General features: G+C 30.9%; 1 protein-coding gene across 1 annotated transcript in view; it reads right to left on the bottom strand.

The window, feature by feature from the left end:
• Positions 1-14480, bottom strand: part of LOC131686702 (lysosome membrane protein 2) — a 103637-nt gene that overhangs the window by 29365 nt on the left and 59792 nt on the right. The window contains exons 2-5 of the mRNA XM_058970616.1: positions 13350-13441; positions 13073-13294; positions 3385-3672; positions 2721-3315 (exon numbers count right to left, since the gene is read on the bottom strand). Coding sequence (XP_058826599.1) covers positions 2721-3315; positions 3385-3672; positions 13073-13294; positions 13350-13441 — 1197 coding nt within the window. The remainder of the gene's footprint in view (positions 1-2720; positions 3316-3384; positions 3673-13072; positions 13295-13349; positions 13442-14480) is intronic.

The following is a 14480-nucleotide window of genomic DNA, read 5'->3' on the forward strand; positions in this document are numbered from 1 at the left end:
CATACAAATTTTGCCATCAATGCACACCTACGACACGTGTGTGTGCGACTTTTGTTTACATTTATAGTGAAAACTCGCAACATAGTCAACCGAACTTCATGATATTTGAGAGTTTAATACAGAATAGATTGAAGCATTAATTGTCTTCTTTGAATTGTTTTTACCATTTATAAGTTTCAATATATTCAATCTCAAACTTTAAAAATCGTTTTTCTCAAAATGTGCTAAATGGCGCTTGTCATAGGATAGCACAACAGCGACGACATGTCAGCGTTTTTAACGAGAAACGATAACCAGTTTTTTCTCCCCTGATGAAGAAGCAAACAATAACGTCGAAACGATTGACTTTAAAAATAAACCGTAATTTAAATCCACTAAAGACTGAAAAGATAATAAAACTTCCAGGAAAACCATGTTTCAGTCGTTTTAAGCAACAATAAGGAAGACAAATAGCAAATCATAACTGAAAAGGTACACATATGTAAAAACAAAAATGCACCCAACGATTATATAATAATTGTCCAAGCATGTGCATAAAGCTATATATATATATATATATATATATATATATATATATATATATATATATATATATATATATATATATATATATATATATATATATATATATATATATATATATATATATATATATATATATATATATATATATATATATATATATATATATATATATATATATATATATATATATATATATATATATATATATATATATATATATATATATATATATATATATATATATACAGGGTGTTTGGTTCATGGTTAAGAATCTCTCGGGGGGCGATAGACTGCTCTATTTGGAGAAAAAAATTGTTCTACACATACCTCTAAATCTCAACCGTTACAGAGTTATTGAACTTTTTGTGTAAAAAACTTATTTGGCTTAAAATACCTCTAACTTTAAAAGTATACTTTGTATTTTAAATATTTCAAATCCATTTGAAAGGTGAGAAAATTTCCTATTGAATGGTGTTCTCATATCTTTTAAGTAATTAGTTTTAATTACCTTTTAGCTGTAAAGTAGTTAAAAGTTAGTGTTTTTGAGAAGGTTTTTGCTAATTTTCTCAAAATAATGAAGTATGATTATAGCAATATCCATTATCCAAAAGTTGGGTTTTAGGACGATTCATAATTTGTTCTTGGACGTCATATTTCTATCTCTTCTCATTTCTTTGTAATTTCATTACTATACTTTTCCTGTAACCGACTTGCAAGTGCTTAAAAGACTCTAATCTAAAAAATATGCTTTATATCGTTATTTATAAGATTTTATTGGAAAGCTGAGTACAAATATCTTTTAGTTAAGTGTACTAAATGATTTTTTACTAACGAAATAACTCAAAATTTGTGTTTTTGGAGTGTTTTTTAATTATTCTAATTATTAATCAACAAAATTTATCGTTACTATTGTTCATTTGATGCCCCTTAATGTTCTCTATAACTTTTTATTAGACACTTTGTCTATATCTTTTTTCATTTTGCTGCTATTTAATAGTTAACACAGCATGAGCTCGCCACAAATGTAGTGGGTTCGAAATCGTTATTTTTGCATATGAAACGATGTGATAAAAACGATTTTGCGTCGAAATCAAAGAAGATTATTGAATGGAGTCAAAGAAAGAACTGTAGAACTTGCTGAGATGCATTATTTCCATGATAATAATGGCGATGTTTATTATTTACTATTTTAAAAAAATTAACGAAAATGCTAATAATAGCACTAACTTTAAACTAATTTACTTTTAAAAGAATACTAAATTCACTTAACTGAAAGGTATTAATACATTTTTCACTGTAAAATTTTCCTGGCTTTCGAATAAAAAGAAAAAAAAAAAAGTACAATAAGTGACATAATTTTTCAATTAGAGTAGGTACTAGTGAAAATGAGATAAAAATGTCCAAGTTAAATAACCCAAAACCGTGAAAATAAGAAAAGGTAAGTGTATCATGTCAAAGAACGAATTAAGCAGCTCATCAAGACTAACAATCTGAATTATTAAAATGATGAGGTTAACTATTATGATTTTCAAGAAATGAACGAAAAATCGTTTAAAATTGTTTAATTTTCAATAAATTACTTTGAAAAGGCTACTTAAACTCATTAGCTGAAACTTGTGAGGGCATCACTCAATGCGAAATTTTCGCACCTTTCGAATGGAACTAAAACATTTACAATACAAATTATACTTTTAAAGTTAGAGGTATTTTAAGACAAATAAGTTTTTTACACAAAAAGTTCAATAACTCTGTAACGGTTGAGATTTGATGCTATGTGTAGAACAATTTTTTTCTCCAAATATGGCAGTCTATCACCTCCCGAGAGATTCTTAACTATGAACCAAACACCCTGTATATATATATATATATATATATATATATATATATATATATATATATATATATATATATATATATATATATATATATATATATATATATATATATATATATATATATATATATATATATATATATATATATATATATATATATATATATATATATATATATATATATATATATATATATATATATATATATATATATATATGGTTCTTTAGCGGATCACTGTTATCGAGTCACATTTTTACAGTTGTCACATTATGCTTACTGACAGACCCAAGGAACAAACTACAGCTACACGTGCTTTCATATTTCAACAAACGAGTCGATTTGTAATGCATAGTCCTTACCTGTAATATAGGATGTTTTTCTAACTTGGACGTTGATCTGAAATCGGGAAGCTCCATCTATAGGAAATGCCAGCCTAGGGTGAATATCAGCATACGTTTCGTGTTTATCTCGTTGAGGATCCAATCCATCAACTGTATCTAACAACGACTCGGCACCGGTATAAAAGTGAGGAAACGAAGCATATATTGGTGCTCCGTAAGAACACATAGTTGCGTTTAGAAGTCCACTTGGTGGACACGATGCCGAACCCAAATGACAAAAGCATTGGTTATCGGCATTAATACTTGGGTGGGCGAACACATTCAATGGAGCTTTGTACCGCCAGGCTGGAATCCCATCAAATAAAGTTACTTCTTTTTCGTATCGCAATGGAAACTTCCGACAGAGAGATTTGATAAAGACGTACAAAGTCTGCCGTTTGTCCATTAAATGCGGTGGAAACTGAGATCCGTCTGTACCATCAACGCGATTGCATTCGTCAGTGGTCCACAAATCGAGAGCTGATTTTCCATCAAGCCCTTTAATAACTGCTAACTGCTTCAAATCCATTTCGCCGGAGTATATCGTAAAAGTTTCCGCACTAGTTCCGTTTCGCTAAAATAACAGAGAAAGTATACTTTGAGTAAACATGCATTTTATATATTTATTATTATTTACACTAACCGTCATGAGAATTCCAAACTTTTCAAACGATATTTCACTGTTGAAAGAGAACTTTTTTGCTAAATTTAAAAGCTCGTCTTCATAGCCCCACAAAAACGAGTCCACTGGTAGAGTTATGAACGGTTTTGCGCCCACACCTGATAATGCCGTATTGAGCAACATTTTTTTGTAGAATGTTTCGTCATAGTATTTTGAAACTGCGGTAAACATAGGAATATTTGGTATCACAACTTTGTCGTATTGCATGCCACTGGATTGGTTCGCCAAAAACTGATAAGATCTAAACTCCTAAAAGTTCGTAAAATAAAACAAAAAATAGCATTATAGTATTTCAGAAACATAATAGATAATCTACAACAATACGCAATATAACACGGAAGCAGTTAATATGGGTCTTATCATTATGCACATGTGTATTAAACTTGAGCAATCTCAAAGTGCACTAATGATACAAAGATATGAATCGCTTTCTTGAAACCTATATTAAATATCTTTTTTTATTCATGTTGCATATTTGAAACATCTCCCAAAATTGCAGCTTATCAGCAATCTGAACTAGTTCCTCCACAAATATTTATAGACAAATATAAGAAGCATACAATGAAGGTTTGAACAATTATTGTACGAAAAACGCTCTTAATCCACCTAACAATAATAAACAATAAATTGTGTAAAAGGAATAACATGGATAAAATAGAATGAATATGATGAAAGAAATTAATGTAAATTATATTTAAATAGAATTATAAGATTAATTGAACGAATTAAACTGTGTCTAAATAAATAATTCGCATGTAATGATTAAAATGAATAAATGATAACACATAGTAAGAATAATAAAGAAACTGAAATAAATGCATGAACTGAAAAAATTAAAACAGGAAATAAAATGAGTTAAATACATGAAATGAATGCATCCGAATTTCGAAGAATGCAACGAACACCTTATCGTTGGAAATAGTTTACTCTTTATTATTGTAATAAACATTAGATAAAGTTGAAGATCGTAAATTGCAAAATTTTACCCCACATATGGCGTTTGTTTTAAATGTTGATAAGTGTAATTTTGTGGTACTGTGCATGTAAAATAAGCGGAACATGGTTACATCCCGGCATTTCGTAAATTATGATTGGTTTAATTATATCACGTTTGGAATTACGTCAACTATAAAATTCATATATTTTTGAAGTGTAGCTATCGAAAATTGGCAAGTGAGGAATAAAAATACAAAATGTTTAATTTCTCCAGATTTTGACAATCTATAGGTTTTGTTTGAAAATTGCTTAAAATCGAGTTTTGACAAAATCACCCATATCTCAGAAAATCAAAAATCATCAAAAACAAAAATAATAGTACTATGCTATATTTCACCCAAAAGAGAAAAATTGGGTAAACACCAAAATTTCTCACTAGGGCGAAAATTTTTGGTAAAACCAGTCGTTGTACATGAAGGGCACAAATCCTCACTTATTAAAGTCATGGGTGCGTTTCGACTTTATCTCATCAGAAACCGACACTAACTTTTTGTCGGAATAGATTAGCGCCGGCTTGACGCTAGCGAATCAAATTCGTTAGTTGGACAGAGCCTGTGGCCCAACCTGCGAATCACGACTATATTCACATTTGTTATCGTGTTAATTTTTGAATAGTTCGTAAGTTTGAGATTACAGAAACTGAGAGTCCTGGATTCAAATGTGTATAATGTGTATAAATATAATTTTTTATGATTTTTTTTTGAAACAGTTGACGAATAGAAAAAATTACCAAAAAAGTAATGTTGAAAAAGTCCTACTTATTTTGTTACAAAATACAAAACTAGCGATGCTGGAAAGTAATTTTTACATACAGGCCAGTTGATGCCCGTTGTGACTAGGATTTTTTCTTGTAGTACTATTCACTGTCTTTCTCATACAATCTAAATGTCTTCCACATCTCCTAGTAATTCACGTTCGAAATGGCGGTATTTTTAAACTACTTTATTCAATAACTCTTATGTTTTTAAATAAAAATGTTAACGTCTTTGACACTGTAGCGTAACATCCCAAAAAAGTATTCCCAACACACCAAATCACTAAAATCAACTCCTAGAGCACAATTAATTAAACACTGTGCTATCAAGATGTACAGTAAAAACTTGCCAAGCTAGTAAGCATATTTTGAACCTTAGTGGAGCATTAAAAATTGAACTTGATGTTTAATATTATCTAGACCGAAATATTAAACCAAACATGCACACTTTTCGTGAACAAATTTTAATATTCCTAAGACAATTAGATGGTCTAAATTACCTTATTCGATTAAGGGAACGAAACTATCCAAATCTTACTAAAAATATCTATATGTTTCTCATGTATTTAATTTGTAGCAATTTTTGTGTACTTGAAGGAAATCTTAGTGCGATCTTGCGCAAATCTGCGCCAAAACAGTTATGATTAATTTTATTTTCACCGTTGACTATAGAAATAACGCAAGGGCTAGGTATCAAGTAATTGGAAGTTGACAATAGCCAAAAAAATTTTTTTTTAGTTTCCAGAAAATAATCCAAGCTGATCTCAAATTTTGATGTCTTATTTTGATTATTAAGAACTATTTTGAAATAAACCGTCCAATGTTAAAAGTGAGTGACGAATAAAATGAGTTTTATGTATCGACAATGTTCAATTTATATTAAACCTTATTAATATGTTGATTTCCACCCTAGAATCTTTTTTTTCGTTCAAATGTTTTTTTCAAGACTTAGTTTTTAAAATGGCGTATCAAAACAATTTAAAAACATTATGAATTATAAAAGAAAGTTTGATCGAAATGACGAATGAGTAAATATCATTGCATAGTAAGTGGTACTTATTGACAAAATACACTAAAAAACTATTTAAGGCACCTAGCAGTGAGATAAAATATTTCTTATATCACTTCTTTGATCTTTCTTTTTTTTCAAAATCTATGTGAAATACATGAATAAAATTTATATAACAAATAAAATGAATTAATCGTATAAAATAATTAAATTAAAAAGAACTAATGAAATGAATTAAGCGAATAAAATTAGCAATATGAACAAAATGAGTAATATGAGGAAATTTAATAAAATTAATTAAATAAAAAATAATGAAATGAAAAATCAATAAAATGAATAAAATAAATTAAATAAACAAAACAAGGAAATTAAATCAAAATAAATTAAAAAGAATAACACAAATAAATAAATGATGGAAAAAATTAAAGAATAATTTAAATAAACAAAATAAACAATGAATAAAATAAACAAAATGATTAAAATGAATTCATAAATCATAGGAATAAAAATGATTGAATGAATAAATTGATAAAAACCAATAAATTTAAACATCATATAAAATTTCTGTAATTGATCAAACGATTCAAATTAATAAAATACGAAAATTAATCTAATAAACAAAATGAGCAAAACCAACAAATAAAATTGGCAAATCATCAAAGTACATAGAATATAATATAGTAAAGAATAAAGTCCAAAATAAATGCCTTTATTATATGCACAATCAATAAAAAAATAAAAAATTAAAATAAACTAAAGAAATAACATAAATAAAGCAAACGAGATAAATTTGTTTGTCATAGTTTCAACAATCTCTAAATATGAGCAAAGGAGCTACTTTTTGAAAGTTTGTTTACAAGTGTTTGGAAAAGTGGTTACATAAAGGCGGTGGTCAGCTATTTTCGTCCGCGTCCCTTATCATCAATTTTTATACAGTGATTCATCAGCAGTGCTATCTTTGAAAATGAACCACCTTTGTTATGCAACTATTTTTCCGATCTTTTTTTAAATGCAAATAATTAAGCAATCTTCATTTTGTTATATTCTGAATTGCACATATTTTGTCGCATGTAATTTTAAATTTTGATGGCATTGTTGGCATTGTAATTTCATTTGATGGCATTGTAAGGGAACACTTTCATTTGATTGTAAGGGAACACGTATCCGCCGGTTGATGCCAATCGAGCTGACATTTCTTTAGACTGAGCAAACTAATTTATTTGACCAACTAGCAAACGAATCCACTGGGTCTTTAATGCGTGTGGGAAATACGCATGGTCTTGTCTGAGTGAATGACTTTTGAATTATGTATGAAGGTGGAGAATTGACAATTCGCAAGATCAATTCAAATCCAATTACCAATTTGCGGCAATCATTTCAGCACGAGGAACAAGTGTTTTATGGTCATATTTAATACTTTACTTTTAGTCCATTAACTCATCAGTCAATTATACTGAGCTAAGAATTTGTTCGTACTATTTGGAAACGGGGGGTGTTTGATTCGTGCATGATGTTAATATCGTTTAATATTTTTCTGTTTCGCGTCTTCATTGTAATATCGGAACGTTTACTCGAACGAGGCGGAAAATTTCAGGTTGCGGGATCTCAATATGCTTGTGATTATACCAATAAGGACCATTTATAAATTCTGCCACGCTATTAGGAGGAAGAGATATGACTAATTGTGACATAAATGGGAGGGGAGCACGTCATGTGCTGTGACACAATCGGCCGTTTTACGCACGATTGCGCCATGTATATAGGAAATTCCATAGAACATGAACACTTTTGCGAGTAGCGGCATAAAAGTGCTACTACAAAATGAAGGAAAAACTACAAGAATTTGATTCGTATTAGACCAAGGGGAAAAATAACGTGGTAATATGACAGAGAGTTAGTTAATATTGGGTAGTCTTTGCGTGACATAATTTATGAATGTTCCACCATACCACTTTTAAACTCATAGTTTACGGTCCATTTTACATTGTCGACAACACTCACGACAGCCGGCTGTCCGGAGTTCTAGTTGTTTTCGATGAAACAATCTCGATAAACGATTAGCCAGAGTTTAAACGCTTAGAAGATTTACGTATCCTACAGTTAATAAACTATTCAAACATGCACGAAAATATATTCTCTGTCGCATTGCTTACTTGAAGCGAATCCTGACTAACAACCCACCCACTACCCATTCCATGGTACTTATGGGAGTGTCACTGAGTCGGGGCCTTCCGTTAAGTAAGTACCACATCTACACTTCCTTTCTCATCCCAAGTTACGGTAAAGATGGTCGTGGCCCGCAATGGTGTCTCTCAGGCGAAAATCTCGCTCGGACTGGATCAATTGTTATTCCCAAACAATGCTCCTCAAGTAGTCTGGCTGAACATGAGAGTCATCAGTCTGCAATCTACGAAGTATACCGTGCTTACGCAACGCAACGCAAGTGTTTGGAAAAGTGGTTACATAAAGTAGCAATAAGCCTGCCGGTACTTCCATTCCATTCTTTTTCACATTCTAATTTTTATTTTATTTTATAATTTTATAGTTTGTTTATAATTTATAATTTATAAATAAGGAGTTCATTCAAACTTGTCATTTACAAAAAAATAGCTCAATTATGTGTTTCAATCCTAAACTAGCATATTTCGATTTGTTAATCCTAGACAATAAATAATTCAATCCAGAGGGATATATCAATCGCATGAATGGCAGAGATACATTGTCCTTTCATTAAGTACATTTCGGCACTTTTTTTAGTATCACTATTAGGAGTCTGTACAGAAATGGGAATAATACGAAATAATTTATCAAATTTATCATTTTTCTATTATTCAAAAGTGCTTGAAATGCTTGTTTGTACACGAATTTATCACAAAGAAAACGATTAGTGATATCGGGATACTTTATTCAGAAACATTATGTGTATAAGAAAATATTGTGGAATAAAAACTTATTTTTGGAGACTTTAATAAATATTGCGATAAATTTCGAAGTCTATTCAAGGTAGAGAATTAATGTCTTCAAAAAAGTTTGTTTAGATTGTAACTTTGCTGAGAATGAAAATTTTCTAATAACATTTTTACAGTCGGTAGTTTAGTTGAGTTTTTTTATGATTACTGACCGCTGAGAATTACGATTAATGCAATCAAAATTGGACATTTATATGAGCCAATGACTGTTACGTTACAGTCAGATGAACATTTCATCAAAAACTCCTCGGTAAATACATACTTTTACTATTTTACCTTAAGGGTTTATATATGTTGTGCTTGGCCAAAAACCTAAAATATACTTCATATATTTGGAATATCATATCCTCAATAGCGTTTTATCAGCTTTTCATGGCGAACTGAGCACTCTGAAGTGCATGGAGTATACATGGGTGCATGCTATATCACAGTGTATTTCCGGAGACCTGTCTCAAACTTCAAGTATTGTTGTGCCGTGTTTCAAATCAACGGGGTCAAACAAATAATAGTCTTCTGTGCTCCACGTTCGGGTACGTTATCATTGAAATGTGAATAAATTACACAACGTGATTATCTCGAGGCGACTTTTTCGAAAAGTGACCACGTGATGACCAAAATATTCTAAATACCGCTGAACCAATCGATCTGAAATTTTCAGAGATTGTTTATAATTACACAATTTCAATTTTAACGATTTACACCTCTTGTCCAAATATAAAAGCACCTAAAACGGTTTTTTAAGAAAAGTCGCCATCATTCTCGAAAAAAAATATCTTCGCCAAATCCGTTTTTCGCCAAATGCCCATTTTTTATGGTTGATAACTGAAATTACGCAAGGTGTAGGTATCAAGTGGTATCAAGAATATTACTATAATCTTCTATTAATTTTAAAGCTTACCCTAAGCTGATCTTGAATTTCAATAGTTTTCTTATTGCTTGGAACAGTTTTGATATATGCCACATGTTAAAAATGATGGTTTCGATAATTTTGAATCTGGTACACAATTATTCTTATTTCGCGTTTTAACTAGGCCAAATAGCCAAATAAAACTAATTTTTGTGACGATAATGTTCAATATATATTGAATTTATTGTGTATCTTGATTTCTACCCTGTAATATCTTTTCTTCAAAATATATTAATAGTTTAATTGGTTTGAAGTCTGTACGAGGTAAAGTAGCTTCAAAAAAGTTTCTTATGAAAAAATATGTTTTGTAGGAAGTTACAATTTTCTGTCTATATTAAATCGAATAATTTCTAATCTCACTTTCAGGCAGATTCGCCACTCACTTATAGAATTCGTTCTCTCTACAAGGAACTTGAGCTCTTTCAGAGCGATCCAAAGATTTTTAGTTCGACAATAAGTTGTCGCAGGGTTCTGCAAAATTAAAATATCTGCATTTATTGAAAATTGGGGTTCCTATTTTCTGCAACCAACCAGATTGAAATTATTCACTGATTGCTTGATAAAAAAAAATCAAATATATTTTTCAATTTTATTAATTTTTCCATTCGATTAACATAGAAGTTGCGGTTAGTTAATAATATCGGGTTATTACTGTACTGCATTTAAATTTATGAAAGATTCATTCCTTATAATTCAAAACATTTTCACAGCTATTTGTTTTGGTGAGTTTCGTATCGTCATCGACTACCGGAATTAAAATTTCTGATTGCCACAGATAGCGATTATTGCATCGAAAAGGCAACATCCATTTTCATAAAGAGGGCATACGTTTAATTGTTTGCTCACTCAGCATGATTAAAATCATACATTTCTCGAATAAGATTATGTTGGAAATTGATTCAGAGACCTGAAATCATTGAAAAAAGTTATCAAATAAATGTTTTCATACACCTTTTGGGTTATTGCCAACTTCTGTATGGAGTGGAATCACTGTGCATGGGTAAATTCGTGGCACTGATTTCATATTTGATGTTAATTTTTTATTTTTTTACTTCAACATTTTCGCACTTAGGGCGTTTCGATAATTCAAAATTAACGAATATAAAGTGACTATATCTGAAAACTCATTTTTAAACATTTCGTGCAGTGAATTTTTAGCAGAATACTCATTTTTTCAATTGTTGATAATGCTGAGAGACATTTAAAAATTATATTATGAACCCTGGGTAATCAAGCACTACCATGCGTCTTCTTCAGACATATAATGAAAAATCACCAGAAAGGGGCAAAACAAGACATTCATTTTCGGAAAGTACACTAAATTTAAAGTGTTATTAACTACAAGCAATCTTTCCGAACTGTTTAAAAAATACAGCCACTTTGACCATTATAATTTTAATTTAATGCTCAATTTATTATTTGTTCTTCATATCTGTGTTAGAAGAAAGGCTTGTATCGACTAAATCGAATGGCAAGTATAAGTCCAGCGAATAACCTTTTAAATAGAACCAGTTCTGCTCTAATCGGAATCTTAACTAAAAATATATATTCGGTAGAATAACATAGGTTTGAATACAGTTTTTTCCAGAATTGATTATCTATTTCACCTTTGAAGTTCTGTAAAAAATCTATCTTACGTCCTCAAGACTTAATATTTTGAGAAGACTCTATTTAACCTGTTTAAAACAGAAAACAATCAATCATGAAAAATCTAAAAAAATCGAGGTTTTTCCCGGCTAGGCGACACTGTGCACCTGAGAGTATTATCGCAGAGTATCAAAGCTTAACTCCAAATATTTATATAGTAGAACCGGTTTGCACAGAGTTGCGCTTTGTCAAGACTTAAAATATAACGGGCTAAACGCCCGTTATATTTATAGACATAAAATATAACGGGCTAAAATTCCAAGATTTTGAAATCAGTGTAAATGATTGCGAGAGAAATCTAAAACTAATTAACTCGAGTAAACACTTTGTTGTAACTGCTAACTATTGGTGTCTCAGACGATAATTCCCGACTGCAGGATTTTCACAGTCAAAATCTTCCGCGGGGAGGAATTTTGGGAGATCGTCTTTTGAACTGTCATTTTGTGTTATTCCTAGAATTTTTCCATGAGACCAAAGATATATCTAAATATACGCAAGAAACAACAACGTGTCGGGTTGATGCTATGTCCAAAAAATTACGTTGAGTGGTTGCATAACGAGTAATTTTCTATTGAATTGTACTAGATTCGACGTGTCTGTATAAATACATCGAGCTGAATCGACTAGTAGGTTGAACACAACTTTGTTTTAAACCCAATACGAGAATAACAGAAAAAATCAAAGTATACGTAGAATTTTGCAAAAAAACCCTCCCCCTCTTAGTCATACGTAGACTTTTGCTAGACCCCCTTTCACCACCAGAAGTCTACATGGTTTGAGGACGCGATTATCTCGACATTAAGTTTTTCCAAAAACGTCGTTACGATGGCTACAATTGCCGAAAAAGTTTACGATAGATTTCAATTTTTTATTGTTCGTAATTAATTTGCCGTGTCCTTGAACGACCCCATTTTTTCGACCAAATTGAACCAAAACCGATCAATGTTATAGATTTAGTAAATTGTTTCTGTTGAAAAAAGAGATCTTTTTGGAAAAATCGTCCCTACTTGCAAAAAAAATCAATGGAACATTCAAGGACGCCACAAGCCCCTATACTAATGAAATTCGTATGGGTCTATACTTGCAGTTGAGCTCTTGCACTATAACCATAGTGACGGCAAACCTCTTTGAAAAAACGAGTTTTACGAAAATTGTCATAACTATGATCATTATTAATATTTTTTTCATTTCCTCAAGCTGATGTTACAAATTAGACATTGTACTACGCAGGACGTAAAACAAATATTCAAAAAAGGCTGTCTACCTTTACAAAAAATCAAACCTTTAACGTATATAACCCCTTAATTTCCATTACTAGCGGAAAAAATGTGTTCCTAATAAGTTCTCATAGTATCACAAAAAATTACCTTATAGGTTATAGTGCCATCACCGTTGTATGAAACGTTGATCTTTCCAGCTGTTTCACGATACACATAAGGACCTAGATCCACAACTTTGAGCTTCTTTGCTTCACCGTTGAAGAATTCCTCAATATTGGTATAGTTGAAAACATGTACCTTCAACAAAGGATTGACGGGTGGTCTCTCCCACCATTCTGCTGCAGTTGAGTTGTAACTTAATTTAAGTTTCTATTTGGAAATAAAAATTATTTTCGCCGTTCAATACGATCACGTAAATACCAACCTCTAACAATGAGTTATCATAGACATCAGTGAACCACATTACAAAGAAACCCGTGACACTGGCAACGAATACTATAACTAATGCACCTAATACTGTGGAATAAATAGAAGCAAACAGAAAGAATCAGTTTAGTTTTATTTCTACTAGGTACTAGACGGGTCTAGACCCGTTATCAACAAAATGCATTGGAACTTTTGTACTAGACGTGTCGTAAGTGCAAAAACAATAAGAAATAACAACCTGCGATAAGTACGGAAGCCACAATGGAAACAGTTTCTTAAGTTTCAGTTTTCGCTACTCAATCGTTGAGATGTTATTATTTACAATCATTGAGGACGGCAGAGTAGACGACCTGTTTATGAGATTCAGATGCACTTTGCAATTGATTTATTCACACAACAAAAATCATATTCGCTCTCATGCAAGCATCATCATCAAAGAAAGATATTATAGAGTCAGTGTCAGATAAAAAATTTAGAAAAATCACATTATAAAAATTGCTGAATTTTTTATGCAAATGCGTCAACGAAAAGATTTCCTATTTTAAAGTATACCAATATTTTAGTTTATTTTTAAAATATCGGCTAAACATGGTTCTATTGTTTTCTGCGGCGCACAGTAGAGTATTCAATGCACCAAACCTGATCAAAATTATTTTTAAGGTTTTTTGCTTAACAAAACACTCATAACTTAATAAAAAGTGTAATGGAGGGTTCTAATCAATCCACCTGGAAGTGATATTTTACTTTCTCGTAGTTGAATTAATATTATTAGATTATTATTATGAATAATTAAAATTATATGGAAAATTAGTTCTATACGTAACTTTTCGTAAAGATTAACGACCTGGCCAATCTTAAAAGTCGAAAAAGGCATCATAACAATCCGTATAAATTGGTTCAATTTGTACATACCCCGTAATTCGGAGATAAGGCAGCATTTTTTGGAATAAAAATCAGCATTTTGGTAAATGCGGGACACTTTCCGGGATGGTACCATGCGGGACAGCACCTTAAATTCCCAGAAATCCGTCGTCGGGGTTAGCTGTTTTCAGCTGCAAAAGTTAGTTCATCAAAGTAATTTCGAGTTTAGCGACACTTACTATATTCCTCCTATTCCTATATTCTCTTT

The sequence above is a fragment of the Topomyia yanbarensis genome, chromosome 3 (genome assembly GCF_030247195.1).
Source record: "Topomyia yanbarensis strain Yona2022 chromosome 3, ASM3024719v1, whole genome shotgun sequence".
Lineage (NCBI taxonomy): Eukaryota > Metazoa > Arthropoda > Insecta > Diptera > Culicidae > Topomyia > Topomyia yanbarensis.